General features: G+C 52.0%; 2 protein-coding genes across 5 annotated transcripts in view; one reads left to right on the top strand and one right to left on the bottom strand.

Moving 5' to 3' along the window:
* Positions 1–4,185: 4,185 nt before the first annotated feature.
* On the bottom strand, positions 4,186–9,043 carry LOC144951647 (uncharacterized). The gene is made up of 4 exons (XM_078881939.1): positions 8,988–9,043; positions 5,584–6,387; positions 5,041–5,050; positions 4,186–4,320 (listed from the first exon to the last, which is right to left on the bottom strand). Exons 1-4 carry the CDS (start codon positions 9,041–9,043, stop codon positions 4,186–4,188), a joined length of 1,005 nt encoding a protein of 334 aa, XP_078738065.1.
* A 191-nt stretch (positions 9,044–9,234) lies between these two features.
* Positions 9,235–23,736, top strand: part of LOC144951755 (uncharacterized) — a 48,720-nt gene continuing 34,218 nt past the window's right edge. For all 4 annotated transcript variants that reach the window (XM_078882110.1, XM_078882109.1, XM_078882108.1 and 1 more), the window contains exons 1-2: positions 9,235–9,412; positions 14,175–14,236. In XM_078882110.1, coding sequence (XP_078738236.1) covers positions 9,283–9,412; positions 14,175–14,236 — 192 coding nt within the window. In that variant the 5' untranslated portion in view covers positions 9,235–9,282. The remainder of the gene's footprint in view (positions 9,413–14,174; positions 14,237–23,736) is intronic.

Below are 23,736 nucleotides of genomic sequence, written 5' to 3'. Positions count from 1 at the left end.
GCAGGCAAGAGTATATAGCTCGCGAAGTCGCTGTGTGTGTGTGTGTGGGGCACCACGGTGGCGAGATGTTAACTACCTCTCCTAGTATACAGGAGGTCGTGGGTTCGATCCCGACCTTTGACGCCTTCTGTATAATTGGAGTTTGCGGTGTCTCTTTCCCCGTGGTGGTCGTGTGGATTTGTCTCCGGGTCCTCCTGTTTTGCCCTCCACATTTAGAATCAACTTCACGCGTTTAGAGTATTTGGCCACTGCTACAAATGTCTACATCACAAGCCACTTCGTTGAGCGGGCATGTGTGGCCAGGTGCGCTTCTGAAAATGAGCTGTACAGCTCAGTGGGCCTTACCTGGTTAAAAAAAAAACCTGAAAAAAATAGTTGATCGTTTTAATAGTTTTGTTTATCCACCACACACAGCTCCCCCCCCCCTCTTGCACCTGGCTATGCCTGTGCGACCAGCAAGGCCCCCCCGCCCACTCTTCTCATCCCTGCCTGGGACGCGATGAATAGATAATGACCTCAGGTAGAGAGAGAGGGGGGGGGCATCATTCTCCTGGCCCGGCAAAAAAAACAAATCTCAACTGCGGATCGGAGAAAGACGGAACACCCCAGCAGCAAGATTGGCGAGGGGGGTGACGGGACTGTGAGAGTAAGGGGGGGGGGGAGGGGGGGGCTTCTGCATCAATAATGCAGCGCCTGTTAGAAGCAGGTGAACGCTGCGGCGCAGTGGCGCTGATCGGCTCTGACGAGCGCTGTCGCTCTGAATCGGGATCGGCCCCACTGGGCACAGCTGCACGCGGCCTCGCGGAGAGTCGGCAGCCTCCAGGCACTAGCTGCCGTCACTACCTCCCGGCACTACCTCCTAACACTACTTCCCAGCACTAGCTGCCGTCACTACCTCCAAACACTACTTCCCAGCACTACTTTCCAGCACTACCTGCCAGCACTACCTCCTAACACTACCTCCAAACACCACCTCTTGGCACTACCTCCTAACACTACCTCCCAGCACTACCTCCTAACACTACCTCCCAGCACTACCTGCCGGCACTACTTCCCAGCACTTCCTCCTAGCACTACTTCCCAGCACTACCTCCCGGCACTACCTCCTAACACTACTTCCCAGCACTACCTCCTAACACTACCTCCTAACACTACTTCCCAGCACTACCTCCTAACACTACCTCCTGACACTACTTCCCAGCACTACCTCCTAACACTACTTCCCAGCACTACCTCCTAACACTACTTCCTAGCACTACTTCCCAGCACTACCTCCTAACACTACTTGCCAGCACTACTTCCCAGCACTACTTCCCAGCCCTACCTCCTGACACTACCTCCCAGCCCTACCTCCTAACACTACTTCCCAGCACTACCTCATAACACTACTTCCCAGCACTACTTCCCAGCACTACCTCCCAGCCCTACCTCCTAACACTATTTCCCAGCACTACCTCCTAACACTACTTGCCAGCACTACTTCCCAGCACTACCTCCTAACACTACTTCCCAGCACTACCTCCTAACACTACTTCCCAGCACTACCTCCTAACACTACCTCCTAGCACTACCTGCCGGCACTACCTCCTAACACTACCTGCCGGCACTACCTCCTAACACTACCTGCCGGCACTACCTCCTAACACTACCTGCCGGCACTACCTCCTAACACTACCTCCCAGCACTACCTGCCAGCACTACCTGCCAGCACTACCTCCTAACACTACTTCCCAGCACTACCTCCTATCACTACTTCCCAGCACTACCTCCTATCACTACTTCCCAGCACTACCTCCTAACACTACCTCCCAGCACTACCTCCTAACACTACTTCCCAGCACTACCTCCTATCACTACTTCCCAGCACTACCTACTAACACTACCTCCCAGCACTACCTCCTAACACTACTTCCTAGCACTACCTGCCAGCACTACCTCCTATCACTACTTCCCAGCACTACCTGCCAGCACTACCTGCCGGCACTACCTCCTAACACTACTTCCCAGCACTACCTCCTATTACTACTTCCCAGCACTACCTCCTATCACTACTTCCCAGCACTACCTCCTAATACTACCTCCCAGCACTACCTCCTAACACTACTTCCCAGCACTACCTCCTAACACTACTTCCTAGCACTACTTCCCAGCACTACCTCCTAACACTACTTGCCAGCACTACTTCCCAGCACTACTTCCCAGCCCTACCTCCTGACACTACCTCCCAGCACTACCTCCTAACACTACTTCCCAGCACTATCTCCTATCACTACTTCCCAGCACTACCTCCTAACACTACCTCCCAGCACTACCTCCTAACACTACTTCCCAGCACTACCTCCTATCACTACTTCCCAGCACTACCTCCTAACACTACCTCCCAGCACTACCTCCTAACACTACTTCCTAGCACTACCTGCCAGCACTACCTGCCAGCACTACCTCCTATCACTACTTCCCAGCACTACCTGCCAGCACTACCTGCCGGCACTACCTCCTAACACTACTTCCCAGCACTACCTCCTAATACTACTTCCTAGCACTACCTGCCAGCACTACCTGCCAGCACTACCTCCTATCACTACTTCCCAGCACTACCTCCTAACACTACTTCCCAGCACTACCTCCTAACACTACCTCCTATCACTACTTCCCAGCACTATCTGTCGGCACTACCTCCTAACACTACCTCCTGGCACTACCTCCTAACACTACTTCCCAGCACTACCTCCCAGCACTACGTCCTATCACTACCTCCCAGCACTACCTCTCGGCCCTACCTATATATGTAGCCAACCACGCTAATCGGAGCTGCGGGGGGAAGGACAACAAAACACAACATGAAAGCAGTTACAGATCCAGTGGGTTCGACCGCCTTCACTTCACGTGACGTCACACTGCCGGCACGGCACCCACGTGTCCCCACCCACGTGTTGCGCGCCACGTGTCGTGGATTTCACGTGACGTCACACTGCCAGCGCGACGCCCACGTGTCCCACCCATGTGTCCCGCCCACTTGTGCGCGGTCTGCACGGGCTCAGTGTACAGAGTCGCGGCTCGGCTTCCGGCTCGGCGTCCAACGCTCAGTCTCGGCAATTACTTCATCCGGCTCAGTCGTCTTCTCGCGTATGGATTAATAACGGCAGATTAAAGATGTAATTTTAGATTTGCTATCGCCGCTCAGTTGCCTGTTCAGAAGCAGAGTGGATCTCGTCCATTGCTCCTTTTAAAAGGAGTGAAGGCAGCAGCAGCAGCGGCGGCGGTGGAGTGTTTACATTGCGGTCGACGGGTTGGGATTCGTGGCTGCACACTCGCAGGCCGCCGAAACTTCGATGCACCATTCGTGCACCGGGTGGCCGCATCGACCACGTGGCCCAGTCCCGATTCGGTTGATGGTCGACCATTGGTGGTGTGGAAGGTTGAAATCGGGTGGAGGTTTGACAGTCGGGTCCGCGTACAGTCTCTTACCTTCAGTTGCTTCGAGGGAACGTTTAAATGAGCTGCCTCAGCGAAGTGGCTTGGCTCGGGCTCGGCTTGTGGGAAATCGTGAGCGTGGCCCTGAGCACGGCTCACTTGTGGTCAGAGCCATGAAGCCTGAGCCGATTATTTACGTTAATTCTGCCCGTCCCCAAACCCTTTGACCAATATCGCTCGTCAATTCCACGTCGCCATGAGGCGCATAGACGGCTCCAGTCAGAACTCTCGCAGCCAGCGGCCGGCAGTGCGACTGCGACTCTAATCCCGGGCCCCTTCTTGAGTTTCCGCCTGCTTCGTCAAAATCAACCCGACACTTGAGACTGGCAAGTGTCAGGTTGACACTTGAGAGGTGACGCGCCCCAGTAGTCCGCAGCGACTGACGTTGATCCTGAACATCAGGGTGTGAGGGTGGAGGATTGAGATACTGAGTAATGGGCTTGTGACGAAACACGTGGTCACCCCCCCACTGCCTCCGCCCTGGCGGTGTTGGCGGTGGTAGCGGCTGAGTGGCCCCACTCAGCGTTGTCCATGGCCAATGTTGTGAAACGAAGTCTCAATGCAGCCATTGAGTTACCATGTTACTCCCACCTTGTGACCTACATTGCTCCCACTTTGCTTCTCGACTGTGCTCCCACCGTGATCTCACTTTGCTCCCATCTTGCTTCCATCTTGTTCCCACCTCACTCCCACCTCGCTCCCAACTCGCTCCTACCTCGCTTCCACATCACTCCCACCTCTCTTCCACTTTTCTCCCACCTCGTTCCCACCTCGCTCCAACTTCGCTTCCACCTCGCTCCCACCTTGCTTCCACCTTGCTTCCACCTCGCTACTCTTCTTAATTTGCTGCCCCACGTGGCTCCCACATGGCCCATCCATGTCATGCACGCACTTCCTCCTCCCTTCTGCGCATGGTGAATAAATGATGTGGTACTGCTGGGAGCGCCACGCTTCTGATCGCGTCTGTCAATGGCTCATGCATCATTGACGAGGGTTTTCAGGCCATTGGCGACTTCTCTATTGTAGGGGGCGGCACGAGAAGGGGGGTGGTTGGGGAGGGGCGAGGGTGAGGGGGTGTCCCCAGCTCTTGGGTTTGATGGGAATTGGCGGTGTCACTTTCAAATTGGTTATTAGTGCTGCTTACAACGTTGTCTCTCTGTTGCCGCGGTGGCGAGATGTTAACTACCTTGCCTGGTATACAGGAGTTTGAGGGTTCGAACCCAACCCACGACGCCTGCTGCTGTATATTTGGAGTGTGCGTGTTCTGCCTCCACATGTAGGATTTAACACGCGTTTAGAGTATTTGGCTGCTGCCATAGATGTCCACGTGATGATGATGATAAGCCACTTTGTTGAGTTGTCATTTGTGAGAGCCCAGGTCGCTTCTGAGCAAGAGCTACATAGCTCAATGCGGCCTTAACGGTTACATTATTGTTTTATACAATTCTGGCTCTGCACTCCCCCTGACCAACTCCCTCCCAGCGTGGGGGGGGGGGGGGGGTGAAAGAGGGGGGTAGATCCGAAGTCGATGGATGGGGTTAGAACCCTCAATCTCGTTCAAGGCACGGCGGTAGGACTGTGCACAGCGGCCAGAGAGAGTGTCTAAGACGGGAGCAGCTGCCCTGCCTGCAGCTGCTCCTGGATTGTTGCTCACTCCCCTCTCATTAATTAAGTCTCCCCCGTGTCACACCCCCCCCCCCTCCACCGATGATGAAACGATTCAGGAGAAGAGATCCCGCCTCTGTTGGAAGTTGACACCGTTGTTGAAAAGCTCAAGCCCTTTCCAATCTCGCGTTCTCCGTTTGTTTTGTGCCCTAAATAGGGGAGGGGGCGGAGGGGGGAGCAGGCTTCAGTTTAATCAACAGAACCTCCCCCCCCGCCACCCACCACCTTCATTTTTTCCATCTTGACATCACAGGGGGGTCTGCGGTCAAACCCCCCCTCTAAGAGAGAGAGCGCGCACGGCAGAGTGACAGCGAGTGAGAGAGAGAGCGAGAGACTTTGACTTTTAAACAACTTTTATTGCCGCCAGCAGCAAAAGCACTGGAGGCGCTTTCGATATGAAGTCACCAGCAAACAAATGAAAATAAACGCTACAAATCCACGCACTGTGGCGCGTGGTGTGGTGCGAGAGAAAAAGAATGAGCGAGAAAGCAAATGAGGAAGCGAGAGAGAATGAGTGAGAGAGAGAGAATGAGGGAGCGAGAGAGAGAGAATGAGCGAGAGTCTCTCTCACTCCTTCCTCTCTGAGCTTTAAACGCGCCGCGTCCTCCGAGAGGCGCTGGGGTGCGGGGCTGCGCAGGAGGGGACGGGGGGTGAGGAGTGAGGCGTGAGGAGTGCTGGGGTGAGGAGCGTGGTGTGTAGGGGGAGGGGGGGATACGGGCTACAGGGTGAGGAGCGTGCGTGCTATGATGTCGGTTGCTGGGCACTATGTCCGGGGCACCTGCAATGTACACATTCTCAAGATGTAGGGCGCCGATAATGGGTGACTGGATGCAGGGTGAGTGTGTGCAGGGTGGCTGGGTGCAGGGTGACTGGATGCAGGGTGACTGGGTGCAGGGTGGCTGGATGCAGAGTGAGGGGTGCCGGGACCGGGCGTGGTTGGGTGCCGTGTGCAGGGCGCGACGTGTAGGGTGATGTGTGTCGAGAGCACAGCCGTGCGGGGCGCTACGTGTGCCGGTACCTAGGCCGGCTGGCACCCTGCGCGCGTATCGATCGGGCCTTGTGGCGCCGGAGCTGAGCGCAGGGTGTACGAGGGGGTGCCGCGTACGTGGGGGTGCATGGCGCCGCTCGCGATGAACGCCTCTCAAGGGTTGTAGACTCCCCGTGGGGCCGCGCCGCCGTAGCGCGCGGGGAAGATCGCGCCGGGATGAGGAGGATGATGAGGTGGGAGAAGAGGAAGAGGATGATGCGCTGCGCTGCACGGGTAGGGGCTGAACGTGGAACCGGTACGGCACAACTCTGCGGGGCCCTGGTACAGGGACGCAAACCCCTGCGGGAACGACATCATCTCTATCTCCACTGCTTCTTTCACTCTCCCGTATTCTCCCCCCCGCCCTCTCCCTCTCCTCTCTCGCTCTCTTTGTTTTACGATCAGTGGAAACAAGAAGATGCTCGGTGTAGTCGGCACTTTGCTTCGTTCATCATTTCGTATTTTTAAAAAAATGCTTTGCTTTATGTAACCCCCCCCCCCTCTCACTCTTGCTCACTCTCTCGCTCACTCTCGTTCTGCACGCAGCCCTTCTCGCAGTCCAACGGCCTCCGACGGGTAGCTCATAACTGCATGCAGAGCTCTCCGTCATCTGCCACCGAGCACACGGCCTCCTCCATCGCCCACTGCTCCTTGAATGCCGGCACGGCGTGGGTCAGCCGCGCGTGGTGGAACTCCAGCCCACACACCCTGGCTCCGACCAGAGCGCGGAAGATGCTCAGGCTGCTGGCTGGACGTTTCCCCTCCAGGGCCACCTTCCTCACCCTGTATATGGTGAGCTTGGCGTAGCTGACGAGCACGTTGACCAGCCCCTGAAGATGTTGGGGTCTGTCGCCCTTCAGGTATCCAAAGATGAGGACTGTCGGGGAAAAGTGGAGGCTGAACCTTAGGAGGATGTTTCTCAGGACCTTGAACAGCGAGTCCAGGCTCTTGCTCCCTCCATCCCTCCCCTCCTTCCCTCCAACCCAGCCGGGCAGCACCCCGTACGTAAGAGACAATGACAGTAGTATGATTATCATCATCATCATCAACAGTAGCATCAATGTATTCATCCTGGAGGAATCCGATGAGCTATGAAGCTCTTTGTCACAGATGTTCAGTAGGGGACACAGGGCCAGAACGTTATAACAATAAACAAAAATACGTTATGAGTGCAAAGTATTGGAAAGACAAACAAATCACTTAAATATAAACACAAATAAAACTGAACTATGTTTTTTTTACCAGGTTGAAGCCCACTGAGCTATTAGCTTATTTTTTCAGAAGCGATCTGACCATCACAAATGATAGCTCAACGAAGCGGTGGCGGATTATCATCATTATAATAATATTATTATCATCATCATCATCGTCGTCGTCGTGTGGAAATGTATTACCAGCAGACAAAAACTCTAAAACACGTGATGTGGATTTTTAAATGTGGAAGTTAAAAACCCGGAGGACCCGGATAAAAATCCACGCGACTGCGGGGGTGGTCCAGATGTCTTGTGGACCCCCCCCACCCCCATTTAACTCTCTAACACGTAATATTTATTTTTAAGTTAAGGTTTAATTAAAACATAAAATGAATATGCAGACGAAAAAAACATTGTGGGGTGAATTAATTGCGGGTCACGGGACTTCTGGACCACCCTGGTGAGGTGGTGATGGTGATGTGCTGAGGTGATGGTGACATCTGGTGAGGTGGTGGTGAAGTCTGGTAAGGGGTCTGGTGAGGTGATGTGTGGTGAGGTGATGGTGAGGTGATGGTGAGGTGTGGTGAGGTGATGTGTGGTGAGGTGATGTGTGGTGAGGTGTGGTGAGGTGATGTGTGGTGAGGTGATGTGTGGTGAGGTGTGGTGAGGTGATGTGTGGTGATGTGAAGTGTGGTGAGGTGTGGTGAGGTGATGTGTGGTGATGTGATGTGTGGTGAGGTGTCTGGTGAGGTGATGTCTGGTGAGGCGATGATATCCACAATTGGTGGTGAGTTGATAGCAGAGGTGTGGACTCGAGTCATGTGACTTGGACTCGAGTCAGACTCGAGTCATGAATTTGATGACTTGCGACTCGACTTGGACTTGCATAACAATGACTTTGTCCCACCTATGAGATGTGGACTCGAGTCATGTGACTTGGACTCGAGTCAGACTCGAGTCATGAATTTGATGACTTGCGACTCGACTTGGACTTGCATAACAATGACTTTGTCCCACCTCTGGTTGATAGTAATATCTGAGTTGGTGGTGAAGTCTGGTAACGTTGAGGTGTGGTGAGGTAATGTCTGGTGAGGTGATATCTGATGACTGGTGAGGTGATGGTAATGTCTGGTGAGGTAATGATGATGACTGGTGAGGTAATGATGATGTGAACGTACAATCCCCCCTCACCCTCTAAGGCTTGGACGACGGAGGCACCGCCGACGCTGCGCGGTTTTCCCGCGTTGAGAGAAGGGGGAGGCGCGAGGTCGGCGCGATGACGTCACGGGGGGAGGCGCGAGGTCGGCGCGATGACGTCACGGGGGGACGCGCGAGGTCGGCGCGATGACGTCACGGGGGGAGGCGCGAGGTCGGCGCGATGACGTCACGGGGGGAGGGGAGAGGCGCGAGGTCGGCGCGATGACGACACAGGGGGGAGGGGAGAGGCGCGAGGTCGGCGCGATGACGACACGGGGGGGAGGGGAGAGGCGCGAGGTCGGCGCGATGACGTCACGGGGGGAGGCGCGAGGTCGGCGCGATGACGACACGGGGGGAGGGGGTAGGCCGGCGGCGGGCGGGGTCGATGCGGGGGGAGGGCGGTGATTGGCGGCTGTCGGAGACGCGATGACGACGACGGCGACGGAGGAGGGGGTGGACTGAGGGGGGGGACATTGAGGGGGGACATTGAGGGGGGGACATTGAGGGGGGGACATTGAGGGGGGAACTGAGGGGGGGGGGGGACTGAGGGGGGGGAACTGAGGGGGGGGGGACTGAGGGGGGGGGGGACTGAGGGGGGGGGACTGAGGGGGGGGGACTGAGGGGGGGGGACTGAGGTGGGGGGGAACTGAGGGGAGGGGGGGGGACTGAGGGGGGGGGGAGGAGCCGGCGGCGACGGCGGCGGCGAACCCGAGAGCGAGGCAGGCAATGGCTGAGGGGGGTCCCGTTCTGGACCGGGTCCTGCAGTTCTTGCTCGCCCAGGGGGGACGCGTGAGGGACGGCGAACTCACCGAGAGGTTCCGGGGCTTCCTGGAGGAGGGGGACCCCGCCAAGAGAGGTACCACCCACCCACAACCACCCACTACCACCCACCACCGCGCGGGTCTTACACTCACAAACCCTGACTGCGAAGGCCTTCGCACTCACTGCCAAGGCCTCACCCTAACACCACGGGGGCCTCACACTCACCACCCTGACAGCGAGGGCCCTCACCATGCTCACCATCACCACGCTCACCATCACCACACTCACCACGCTCACCCTCACCATGCTCACCATCACTACACTCATCCTCACCACACTCACCCTCACCACGCTCACCATCACCACACTCACCCTCACCACACTCATCCTCACCACACTCACCCTCACCACACTCACCATCACCACGCTCACCCTCACCACACTCACCCTCACCACACTCACCCTCACCACGCTCATCCTCACCACGCTCACCCTCACCACACTCACCATCACCCTCACCACACTCACCACTCTCACCCTCACCACACTCCCCCTCACCACTCTCACCCTCACCATAACTACTCATCCTCACCACACTCACCCTCACCACACTCACCCTCACCATAACTACTCATCCTCACCACACTCACCGTCACCACACTCACCATCACCATAACTACTCATCCTCACCACACTCACCCTCACCACACTCACCGTCACCACACTCACCATCACCATAACTACTCGCCCTCACCACACTCACCCTCACCACACTCACCACACTCACCATCACCCTCACACTCACCACACTCACCATCACGACACTCATCCTCACCACACTCACCCTCATCACGCTCAGCCTCACCACACTCACCGTCACCACACTCACACTCACCACACTCACCCTCACCACACTCACACTCACCACAGTCACCCTCACCACACTCACCCTCACCACTCACCACAATCACCCTGACCACACTCACCCTCACCACACTCACCATCACCACAATCACCCTCACCACGCTCAACATCACCACGCTCACCCTCCCCACGCTCACCCTCACCACGCTCACCCTCACCACACTCACCCTCACCACACTCACCCTCACCACACTCACCATCATCACACTCACCACACTCACCCTCACCGCACTCACCATCACCACGCTCACCATCACCACACTCACCACGCCCACCATCACAACACTCACCATTACCACACTCACCATAACCACACTCACCACACTCACCACGCTCACCATCACCACACTCACCCTCACCACCACACTCACCCTCACCACACACAACAACCGCCACTAATTGGCGGTGACGCTTGTGCCAGGCCAAGTGCACGTTGAGGCCACGTGAAGTGTCGAACGCCCGCTGGCAGGAGGTCACGGGGCAGACCCAGCAGGTGCCACGGGTCGACTGACTGAGATGACCGAGATGACTGGCTGATGCACCACCTGTGCCCCCTCCTGTGCCAACTTGCTGTACTTTAGCCACCCGGCGCTCCGCTCGTTGTTGTGAGCGTCGCTCCACCGCTCTCCTTTGTTGGAGGGCGACTGCCTCCAACTAGCCAGTAGCATCATTCACGAGCCTCTTCCACAGAGGCCGATCTTGACACCGCTGTTACCAGTCATCGGCAAGTCCACTCAGCTCCACGTCCTCCTGTACCACATCACTCCATCTCTTCTCTAGCCCGTGCCGCGCCCGCTTAGCCCCCTCGATCCGGCCGAACAAAAGCTATTTAGGCATGCGGTGGCTGGGCATGCGGGCTACATGACCCAGCCAACGCAGCCTTGCCTGCCGGAGGAGCTCACCGATGGGACTTTGTCCAGATCTTTCAAGGATTTGTGAGCTCCTCACACAATCCAGCCGTAAGTCTGTTCAGGAAGATTATATTGAGACTGATCATATTAAAATTACAAATTAAGTGATTGACACGGTTAACAGATACACTGGGTGGCTATTGTACTAATATGTAAACAGACGAGGATATATGTCAAAACATAGTGGATACCTTCATTGGCAAGAGAGAGGTACGACACCTGAATGCCTGTACAGGTGAGGAGGGTGTGCTAAGTGTTATCCCGGCAATGTTGATTTGGCAGGTGAGTGGGCCTGAGCGAATGCTAAATCTTCCGTGACAGTACCAGCAGCTGATCCGTGCAGTGCCACTTGACCTGTGACTGTTCCGCGCCGTGTGATGTATTATCAGTGGGGAGCGGTAGTGTAGTGGTTAGCATGCCGCGCTACGAATCCGGCGACTCGAGTTTGATTCCCGCTCACGGCCAACACCGGTAACAATTATATGAACCGGTTCTAGGCCTCCCCTAGGTCGACTCAGCTTCAAATGAGTATCCAGTGCCATTTGTAAACTGCGAATGAGCGCCCTTGGAAGGCGTGTGGTGTCATGGCGGTTTGACAGCCAGACAGCAGAGGTCGCAACCGGGTACCCGATACCCGTACCCTACCCGTACCCGGCCGGGTACGGGTAGGGTACGGGTACGACCGGGTACGGGTACCCGTTTGCGACCCTGGTGCGGCCGGGTACGGGTACGGGTAAGGAATCAAAACCCGTTTGCGACCTCTGCCAGACAGCCACTACGTGCCGGCTTTTGGAAGAGCCCCGTCGTGTCCCCGCGCCGTGCCCGGCGCCAACGGGATGTCTCCCATGCGTTCGAAATCTTCGCAGATTTGACGGCGGGCCCGAGCTTCGCTTGACTTGGGACGCCGGTTTGTAGGAGAGCCGTCGATACTTGGAGAAAGCTACGATGCGTCGTCATACCATAGAAGTGCTCCGATAATCGCGTCTCATCCATTCAGATAATTTAATCGCCGCATCCTATGTGTGTTTGTTAAACTTCTTTCGTACCGTACGTAGCCAACCGTGCTAATCGGAGGTGTGGGGGAAAAGAACAAGTTAAACACAAAAAGCAGTTATTAAGAAATGAGTTTTAGATCTATATTTAAAAGTGTATAGCTCCACACCATTATCGTTGCTTTGGATTTTTTCTCTTCCAAATTTTGTTGATATTTCAGTACAAAATAATTATGAACTGACAATACGGTGATTAATGCTCCCAGTCATAACGATAATGTGATTAGTCCGGGTTACAAATAAATAGTTCCTAGCCATTATAATCGCAGGTTGTTATTGTTGGCTTGATGGTTGTGTGACGACATCATTTCCTGACAGCCTGCGTGGTGTAGATAGTCAAATCGCAAAGGTTGCAGAAGGCTCATGGGCATGCTTACATTGAGAGAACTACAGCTGATGAAACTGTTTAAGCTTTCCATATTCCTACTGAAATTGCCAACACATTGGCATGTTGCATAGTTGGGTCTCGCCTTGACTATTGCAACTCCGCCCTAGTCTAGACCTCCGCTGGCAACCTAAAGAAACTTCAAAGACTACAAAACAACCTGGCACGCGTCGTCATTGCCCACACTCATCCCCGTCTCGACTCACTAGCTTGTCTCCGTGCTCTCAACTGGCTCCCCATCGCCAGTAGGGTCACATACAAGACAGCCTGCCTCTGCCACAATGCCTTCATATCCGCCTGCCCGCCGTACCTTTCTTCATTATTGACAACTTGCAGCTCAGCACACGGCAGATGCCTGCGCAGCGCGACTCACGACCTCCTCTTGATACCGAGATCCAGGATGGTCATGTCTATGCGCCGCTTCTCGGTGGCAGCCCCAACATTCTGGAACGATATTCCTCTGCACATTCGCAGCATCACCTCAATCGCCTCCTTCAAGAGAGACTTAAAAACTCACCTCTACAATCATGCTTTCGAGCGACTCTGAGCTTGGCTCTGTGCCTCTGAGTTGTGGCCACTACGTCTGCAAATTTGCGCACGCTAAAAGTTTAACTATTATTATTATTAAGTATTTCAGGCAGTAAAAGTCAATGTTTTGAGGATCGGTTACTGGTTCCAAAAGTCAGGAAAACGGTGACCGATCCTAGTGTAATATTAGTCATGAATGCACGCAATTTAAACTTCTTCATCCTCAACAGCCGTGATCGATCCACTGCTGCTGGATGATTGAAACTTGCACCAATTATATCCACTGCTGCACCTGGAGATGACATCGAACCCGTGCGCTAACCGTGACTACACCGCCCTGACAGCTTGCCCACGTTTTCTCAGTTAAGAAGATAAACACGCCGTGTTTATCCTTCTAGACATTTCTGTTTCATGCGGCAAACGGGTAACGGTATTTTAACCGGTTTTTATTTTACATTCAGTTTACTGGTAACGCACAAAATACGATTTTAACATCCCCAGTAAAAGCCATGGGATACAATTACATAGTGACGTTACACCGATATTGTGATAAGTGATATCCGGTGAACACAGTAATTCCTCATTTAACACAGTAGATGCGTTCTCTAAAATGTCCGCATAAAGCGAGGAATTCCTGTACGTACATTACAGGACATGAAGAAATAGGTTAATAAAAATGTCTAATTTGAATCGCATTTGCACTATAAAATCAGCCTGCAGCCATCCCATAGCGGGACAAACAACTGAGAATTGGGCTAGGCTGACGCGTACCGCATCACTCCCCGCCTATACTGAGAATTCCCATACCAATCAAGAAAGTAGCTTGTCATCGACCGCTCAGAAACCGCATCACAAGAGGCTCGTTCCGCTTTCTAACGGTGCGCGTGCCGCGTTGTGCGAAAAGTGCTCCCCAATAATCCGAACCGTGTTGCAGCAACAACGCGTTGCGCGAACACACGTCAAGCGAGGACTCGCCGTACGTATTTGGCATCTCGTGGATGTGTGAATGAGTTACCGCGGTGACCCTGGTGCTGTACCCCGTTCTGTGTGCCCCAGCGGAGCGCTGCGCGGAGTGGAAGGCGGCGCTCAAGGCCTGTGCCGTTGTCAAGCAGGACAAGGTGAGTAAGGTGGGGGGGGGCACCCTGTGTTGACCACTCAGCCCACCAACTCCGTGCTCACCAAAGACTCCCCGTGTAGCCTTAACAGACTGTTGGGGAAACTGCTGCTAGCGAGCACCTATGAAAGCCGGAACAGCACACGAGGGGGTGAGTGGCCAGCACCATGCCCAAACGCCTTTGTCTCTCCAGTGGCAATGTTTACACACCACACTGGGTACTCATTTGAGGCTAAATAGACCTAGGGGAGGCCCAGGACCGGCTCGGATAATCGTCACTGGTGTTGGCCGTGAGCGGGAATTGAACCCAGATGGCCGGGTTCGTAGCGCAGCGTGCTAACCGCTACACCACCGCTCCCCACACCACCACCGTGTCTCTACCCAACCGCCACGCATCGTTTAAAGCACCGGGTGAGATAGGCTGCACCTGTCTCTCCATTCCGGGTCCGTCTGCCATCGTGTCCGCCCTTCTGCGGAATTGGACTACATTTTGGACGCGTTAATGTATGGGTCATAGTGTATTCGTGAGTTAGAATTAGTTCCCATGTGCGCTATTAATTACGTTGGCACTTTGGGACTTGTTTTATACTTATTGAGTGAGGCATGATATTAAGCCATAGATGGCGATGATGATGGTGATGTACAATAGGAAGATGTTTGGGATATTATATTTTCAGAGCATGGACTTTTCGGAAATTTAAAGACAATTTCAGAATTTTATTTTAGATTTTCAGATTTCAATTATGTACTCATGTCAAGTGTCTGCCCGCTCACTATAGTGCCACGAGATGCCACTCTTACTGGCAAGTGACGTCTTTTGCGTGGCGTCACGTCCAGTTTTTGGATCAGTGTGGAACAAAACAAACATTTTGGATCGTCTCAAATTTGATATCTGAAATTAGATTTTTTTTTATTTTGATAAATCCAAAAATCGGGAATCCCAACTATTTTTTTTCAAATGACAATGCAGGTCTGGCCACAGTCAAGCCAGGAAAGTGGCCTTTGATGGGTGGCAGAGTGGCACAGTAGTAACGTCTCGCAGCGAGAGGGGGCCTGTGTTCGATTCAAACTCGGGTACCTTTCTGCGTGTCGAAGTTTTTCTGTTCTCTCCCCGCTGTTCCGGAGGGGTAACCTCCCATAGCCAAACGACATGAGATGCATTGTAGCTGGTCTTGACTAAAAACATCCCAATATTGAAAATTTACCTGCAAATTACTCAGTTGGGATCCGCACGAAGCAACATCGTAAACCCTACTGCGAACAACTTGTGCAGGAACCTCCTGGCAAACGAATCCTTAGACTCTGCGAGTCTTTCCTGGGTAAACAAGGAAAGTAATCATTAATTGGCTCATACACCTGGCCCTGCATGATGTAGTGGCTGATGACGTTGAGTTGAGCTAACGTTCATCTAAAAGAGCTTTTAGATCAATGGGGCTTGCCCGAAATAAATCCGACCGACCGACTGAAGTGGCAGCTCGGGCCAGGCCGCTTTCGTCAGTGGCCCAAAAACCTGCGGCTCCGCCGTGGGCGGCAGCGGACGGTCACCTCCCAGTGTGGAGGATGCAAGACCGTTACTGGGCAGCTGGCTCCCACCGGTTAAGGAGCTGCACCCAACCACCGGCCTACTGATGGAGAGCCAAGGGAAACTTTGCGCCACCGCCGCCTTATCCGATGGAGAGAACAAACTCGCCCTGGCCGAGCGAGTGTTCGAGAGGCGGAGGAGTTGCAGTTGCAGTGGCGGTTTGCTTCCCACCGCCGTGGGTAGCCTCATATTTCAAAAACAAAAGGCCCGTTCATTCGGCCCGGTCCTGTTCACCCTCCCATCGCTGTTTTGGTTTAAAATATTTGAATCCAAGGCTACAGCGTTGAGCGCTCCCATGCCAAATCCCAATTATAAGGGTTTAAGGGAAGCCAAATTAATACTGCGGTCAAAACGAGTACTGCCCAGCCAAGCTTCAGGTGGAGTCGTGCATTCATTGTGGATTGTGATGGTACCACAAAAATAGCGGAGAACTACAGAAAACGCTTCTGTGTGTGTCTGTGCGTGTCTGTGCGTGTCTGTGTGTGTGTCTGTGTGTGTGTGTGTGTGGGGAGCGGAAGTGTAACGGTTAGCTCACTGCGCTGCGGACCTGGTGACCCGAGTTCGTTTCTTGCTCACGGCCAACACCAGTGATGATTATCTTAACTGGTCCTGGGCCCCCCACCCCTACGTTGACTCACCCTGAAATGAGTACCTGGTGCGGTGTGTAAACATCGCCACCGGGGAAACAAAGGTGTGGTGCTGACCAACCACCCCCTCTGTCGTGTGCTGTGTCGGCCTTCATAGGTGCTCGCGAACAGCACTTGCCCAACAAAGTCTGTTCAGGCTACTTGGGGGATATTTGTTTTTGTGTATGTCTGTCCTCGTGTCTGTGTGCATGTCCTCAAGTGTGTTTGTGTCTGTCTGTGTTGTCTCTGTGTTTCTGCACGTGTCTGTGTCTGCGTGTCTATCTCTGCCTGTCTACATATCTGTGTCTGTTAGCCCCAAAGTGCACACAGCCTGGCACAAGCGCTGCGATGACATCACCGCCACGTAGCGGCAAATGGCGGCTGCTGCTGTTGTGGTTTGCGTATCTCTGCAGGTCTGCCTGTCGAGGCGTCTGCATGTCCTCTATATGTGTGTCGGAGTGTCTGCGTCTTAGTGAACATCCGTTTGAGCCATATGCGTGCCTTGTGGTGAGTGTCGGTGAAATTTGTGAAATTTCCAAGGCCCCACTCGGCTCTTTGGTGGCCTTTCGACGTCGGAGCAGGAAAGTAAAAATAAATCAATCTGTGTGGAGCTTTGAGTGCATTCCCTTTGTAAGTGTGGTATTTTCTCCGGGTTCTCCAATTTCCCCCGCCACGCAACAAGCCAGACGTGAAGTTGAACTACAATTGGCCAAGCAAGCAATCCTAGAGCAGAAGTCTCCTAAAAAGAATCTTGAAACTATTTTCCCTGCATGACAAAAATAAAAAAACGCACGTTGTTATCGTGACTTAGAATTTTGACCTTCGGTTCATTACGCCGACATCTCAAAGTCAATCCCCGTGCGATATTTGGTCGAACGAATTGGAAGGGTCGAACTGTTTACATTTTAGTTACGATCAGTGAAAACGAGTTTTTCCATGTGCCGTTGACTTGCGAGTGATTTCTTTTAAACTATGCAGATAAAACTGTTCATCCTTGAACTCTCAAAATAATCATTTGCATACTTGTGCAAATACTCTAATAGCAATGCCCCTCCTTTCTATAATTTTCTATTAACAATTAAAGTATATTTTTGACGCATCCCATCAGCTACGCGGTCTTCTGGAAGTGTGGGTGGTTGATGGGATGTGTAATAAAAACAACACTTTTTTAATGTGGAGAAACATTTTAAAGAGGTGCATTAACAGCTTATTGATTTTAAATATTACAACCTTACATTTTTGCACTCTGGGGACCTCCACAGCGCTAAGTTGTGGTCGCTACCGACAGACCAGTCAACCAATCTCTCTGTGTCCCTCCTCTCTCTGCCCTGTAGTTGGGCCAGCACCCGAAACGTCCGCATTAATCTAGAGAAGTTTCTGTCGATGACAGACACGGCGAGTTGTTTTCGTCTGTGTTCACGCGGAGCACGTTGCCAGACCCGCGTCCCCCTCCGTCCCACACCAACCTCTCTGTTAAAAATAAAATAACTCCCCCCCCCCCCCCCCCACAACAAGTTAAACACAGCGCGAGCTCCGACCCCCGTGCAGAGCCGCCACACGCGCCATACGCTGATTCGTCTCAGCTGTTTGACCTCCGCGCGCCTTAAGGAGCTCTCTCCGAGCAGGGCCGCGGGGCCACGGGGCCGCTGTTTTGGCTTCGGCGGGGAGCCGCTAATGGCCGGGAGACACAGCACGGCCGCCGCTGACCCAACTCAAACTCAAAGCGGGTGGGGGGGGGTACCTCACGCCACACGCCCCCCCCCCCCGGTGGGGCCAGCGCGCTCCGGTTGCCTCCCTCGGGTGAGCGCCCCCGGGTCCTTGCCGGCGTGGCCGGCGTTTTAACGAATTAGGGTGTTTATGAGGCAGTGGGTAAATTTACCGTGCGCCGTGTGTGCCTGCGTGCCTCCTCCCTCCCCCCGCACCCCCTCGAGGGTTCTGGCATCCGAGCGCGAGCTTTTGATTTTCCTCGCCAGTTTGCGCGCGGCACGCTCTCGCTTTCCGTCTTTCAAATGGAGCGCCGCTCCTTGGCGGTCGCAGAGGGCCAGAGGTCGCAACCGGGTACCCGATACCCGTACCCTACCCGATACCCGGCTACCCGTACCCGGCCTGGTACGGGTACCCGTTTGCGACCCTGGTGCGGCCGGGTACGGGTACGGGTAGGCCGTGAGTCACTGGTGAGTAACCGTTTGTTACTCATTTCCCAACGTCGTGTCTCTTCTCACAATTCAAGTTCCTAGAATCAACCCACCCGCGCCTGCAACATGGCTTCATCCCAGAGGTCGCAATCGGGTACTCGTACCCGTACCCTACCCGATACCCGGCCGGGTACGGGTAGCCGGGTATCAGGTAGGGTACGGGTACCCGTTTGCGACCCTGGTGCGGCCGGGTACGGGTAAGGAATCAAAACCCATTTGCGACCTCTGCAGAGGGTCGAGGAGCAGCGCGGCAGCGAGCACTGGGCAGCGGCAGCTGGTCATTTACGGGGAGCAAACACGCGGCTTCGATAACGCTTCAGCCGTCACTGTAGCGCATTCCGGACGCCCGAAAACAACTTTTGGGGGGGGGCTGCGACTAATTCCGTCGTGGAGTTTGTTGTTTGTTGTTGTTTTTAGCGAAAACGCGGAGAATGGATGGGTTGTTTGGGATCAGCGTGAGCATCTGCGAGCGGCCGCGATAAGTCGGGGCGATGCGAAAACAAGGCCACGTTGTTTATTTGGTTTAGCACAGCAGCAAAAAGGCACAAACTATGAAGTGTTTCTCTTCCCCTTTGGCCAGCGATGTTTTTTTCGGTGATGTATGGGCACCTTGAAAGGCCCTTTATAAATGTAATGTATTGTTATTAGTCAGTGGCCAATAACAAACAGCACTGCCATAACGTGTAGGTGTTTTTTTTCTTGGTCGCAGGCGATATTACAATTCAATATTGTGATTTATTTATCTTTAGGTTAGGCCTAAGCCCAAAAAAGTAATTATGAATCAGCAACTATTATCAAAGTTGTAAATTAGGCAAGTGGTGATGAACGTGTTTCTCGAGTGGAGCTTAAGAGCTTGGGGAAAACGAGCCGATGGGAGGGCATTCCAACATGGACTATACCCCACCATCGATTCGATAACCGGTCTGCCGTCGTTTTCACGATGAACGGGAGGCGCAAAGGACCAGTTCGGATATTGCTCTCACGCTGACGTTCACCGTGGCTGGGAATCGAACTCAGGTCATCGGATTAACCGCAAAGCACGGGGACCGCCACCGCTCCACCACTCCAAATGAATCTCTTATTGTTCGTCATTATCTATATAAAGACCTTAATCTTTATGTACGTATGTATGACTCAAAAACCTCCAGGGTTTTTCCCAACAAGGTAGAAAGCTGAAATGTGGTACACAGGTAGCTTTTAGGACACAAACAACAGGACACATCTGAAAATCCGAGGTTCTTTATTTTAAGGCCCCCAAATCTCGATTGTAAGTGCCCCACAAACATGTTTGTGCATGGTGTCCTTCAGAAACCATTCAAAATATAAGATTGCGGTTTTTTTTTGTTTGATAAGAGCGTTAGCAAATACAATTTAAGCGAAAACCATCGTTCTATCTTTTATTGTTTTTGAGATATTTCGGATTCTAGCGGTTTTAAATAAATAAATAAATACGCATTTTATGATGTTTAAATCTGAATAATTTTTTAACGGTAAAGGATTGGAGCTTCCACCCGGAAAGTAATAAGTTAATATTTTTTTTATTCTTTCAAATAAAAAAAGAACGAAATGTTTAACTTGAGCAGTTTCCAATGGGTACGTTTTAAATATATGAAAGTGAATCAAGTCATCAACAATTTTTGTGGGTTGCAGAAAAATACGCATTTGTTGTCTGATTATAGCTTAAAATTTAAACAAACATCACATTGGCTTAATTACTATAATCTATTGAAAACTTTTGCCTGAACTAGTCGTTTAAAAAACATTTAATGTTCATCACGTAACGTGAATACTAATTTCGATTTAAAGCTTTTCGTGACTGCAGGGATTCATATTCTTGTTTTTTTGGGTAAAGTCACGTAGAAGGGAAACAATAAAATAATAAAAATATAAAACAATAAAATTCTCACGACGTTTCGATTGCAACACAAGCAATCATCATCAGGTGTGAAAACCACAAAACCGTTTTTTTCTAACGTTAGAAAAAAAACGCCACTTTTTTCTAATTTTCTTGTTGTGGTTTTCACACCTGATGATGATTGCTTGTGTTGCAATCGAAACGTCGTGAGAATTGTATTGTTTTATATTTTTATTATTTTATTGTTTCCCTTCTACGTGACTTTACCGAAAGAACCAAGAATATGAATCCCTGCAGTCACGAAAGCTTTAAATCGAAATTAGTATTCACATTATGTGATGAACATTAAATGTTTATTGAACGACTAGTTCAGGCAAAAGTTTTCAATAGATTATAATAATTAACCCAGCCACAAGAGCAGCAATGTTGATGGGCAGTCTACAGACTCGACTTCAATATTACAGGAACAGATTTGAAGTTTTAGTAACTGCAAGGATCCATACTCTTTGGTTTTTTCAGTAAAGTCACGTAGGTAAAAAAAGAAAATAATTTAAAATTTAAACAACTCAATTAAATCACGACACTGAAGCGGTTGTGCTTTCGCTACGTTGTCCCCACCTGAAGATGGACGCTTGTGTCGCGCCCGAAACGTCGTGATTTAATTTATTTGTTTAAATTTTTAATTTATTTTATTTTTTACCTACGTGACTTTACCGAAAAAAACAAACAGTATTACAGGAACATTTTTCTTCCACGTAGCTTCTGAGTGACGGTGGCTACGCACGCGGCCGCTAATCCAGCACTCTGTGGAGGCAGTAGGAGCGAGGGTTGTTGGATCGCCGCACTAATGTTTCCGAACTCCCTTGGGCTGGCGTCGAGGAGATTCCCATACCCTGGCTCACCAGGAGATGGCAGTACAGAAAAAAAAGTGTGCACTCTTACCTGCTCCACCTGCATGGGATAGAGTGTTTCCCCCTCACTTCGCACTCGTGGGGTTTCTCCGGGTGCTCCTGTTCCCTCCCATGTGAACACTCATTCATTTTGCGACAAACAGTTTAATATATAGAGAACCGCAGAGCTTGGAGGAGGGGCAGGGGGGGGCAGGAATTATGTGCCGGTTCACCTCCTGGTCGTGTGCAGTTCCTCGTGTGCGGTTCCTCCTCGAGCCTCAGTCGCCCTCCCCCTCTCTCTGCGAGTGCGGGGAGCGGGGACACGGTGGCGCGGCGTGAGAAGTTGCCACCGTTGTAATCATGATTATTAGGAGGGAATGCAGGGCTGAGAGGTCGTTACGACTTGAACCAGAGACCGGGATATTCCCAACATTTTGTGGCGTGTGCAACCGAAGCGACGGAGGAATGCTTGGCGATGAGTTTATTGTTATTATTTTCATTACCTGGCCCAAACATGCTGCGTTCGTACCACGTACGGTTGCGTAAACATTTGCGTTCGCTTGCCGATCGTAGCCTCTTCCTTAACATTCAACACAGCGGGATGGTGGGGGGAAAAGGGGGGGGGGGTGGTTCTCGCGTTTGGCAGCCAGAAAATTCAAAATAAATAACGCTTCCCATCGCACGACCTAAATGTGTTTACTCTGAGACTGCGCGATAATCGGCCATCGAAACTGAAAACCGTCCCCGGGGACGAAACAGTGGGGGGGTGGTGGTGGGGTTGGGGAAATCGGCCTCGCTATCTGATGCCGCAGCACGTTGCTGCGGGCAACGCGTTTTCTTGGAGAGAGCCGAGCGCAGGCGAGCGAGCGTGCGAGCGGGCGGGGAAAGAGGGACAAGATTGCGGCCCCTGGGGGCTGCGTTGGGAGCTCGTTTCACCTCCGCGCGCTGCCCTAATTGAACGCCGCCCGCGCGCGTCTGCGTTTTTTTTTTCTTCCCGCGTTCTGTCCGCGAGGCGCTTTCCGCGCAACGGTGGCGGAGACGGTGGACGGTGGGCGGTGGGGGGGGGCAGTTTGCCCGATTAAAAAAATCAAAGGTGAAATAAATAATTGTTGATTTTATTCAGTTTGCGCTGTTGGCGTCGTGTAATTTTAATGTTTTTGTTATTCCTAGCAGCCCGCACGTCCTTTCGACGTAACCGTCCGTCCATCCCTCCCTCCAGTCAGCCAGCAAAACTTTTTTAAAAATCTGATATAGTGTAATTATTATTTCATTATTGCGCTTATTTACCAAGAAAAGCCTCGCTGAGTATCATGACTTTTTTCAGGATGGTCGTGCCAAGTTTTTGCAGGAGAGGGGGCACGATGTTGCTTTGCGTAATCCCAGTTAAGTAACTTGCGGTGTAATCTTTCAAGCATTGGGATGTTTGGCCCAATACCAGCTACTTGGGATGTTTTATTCTTTTGCCTGTTAAAAGTCTCCAAGTATCTCGCTGTTGCCTGGTGTCGCTCCTCCGATGAGCTCGGTCGCCTGCGTGTACGGTGGGGAAGAAGTTCAACACGCATACGTACGTACACCCTGTGTTAGAGCACTGCCCGACTGAAGCAGCTATCATGGAACTACTTCTAAGATCTTCTTGGTTCTTTCGGTAAAGTCACGTAGAAGGGAAATAATAACAATAAAACATAATAAAATAATTCTCACGACGTTCCGACCACAACGCAAGCAGCCGTCCTCAGGTGAAGAACAGGTCTGTCGGAAAGACAGCGTCTGAATGAAACACCACCAGGCTTGGCTGCGTATATTTGGTGGTGTTCATTCAGACGCTGTCTTTCCGACAGACCTGTTCTTCAACTGAGGACGGCTGCTTGCGTTGTGGCCGAAACTTCGTGAGAATTATTTTATTATGTTTTATTTTTATTATTTTATTATTTCCCATCTACGTGACTTTACCGAAAGAACCAAGAAGATGAATCGCTGCAGTCATGAAAGCTTTACATCGAATTTTACTTCTAAGATGCCTACAAGTTTCCGTTCTTTATTTATCTTACCCTCGGGTGGCACAATGTTTCAGGTGCCATGGCTGCAGAGAAATGTTTGCCACGTGAGAGTCAAACTTATTTTTCGTGCATTTTCACCGAAGGAATTTAGCTATATTTCGGTGAAGAGCACTACTTTAATTAAACACAGATACATATTTATTCAAATATTTCACCTGGAAAGGCCATCGGAGGTGGAACATCTCGTTTACAGAGATTTTTATTTTATTTTGTTTTGTTTTCACCTACGTGACTTTACCAAGAAAACCAATGAGTATGCATCCTTGCAGTCACGAAAACTTCAAATCTAGAAAGAATGT

Source organism: Lampetra fluviatilis, chromosome 63 (genome assembly GCF_964198595.1).
Source record: "Lampetra fluviatilis chromosome 63, kcLamFluv1.1, whole genome shotgun sequence".
Lineage (NCBI taxonomy): Eukaryota > Metazoa > Chordata > Hyperoartia > Petromyzontiformes > Petromyzontidae > Lampetra > Lampetra fluviatilis.
This window is presented reverse-complemented; position numbering and strand designations above follow the sequence as displayed.

Bases quoted from the DNA above. Each gene is read 5' to 3' on its own strand.
- LOC144951647 (XM_078881939.1), bottom strand. From the start codon at position 9,043: ATGTCCCCCCTCAATGTCCCCCCCCTCAGTCCACCCCCTCCTCCGTCG. The intron at 6,388-8,987 runs GTCATCGCGTCT...CGTGCAGCGCAG, and splicing joins CCTCCTCCGTCGCCGTCGTC to CGCATCATCCTCTTCCTCTT.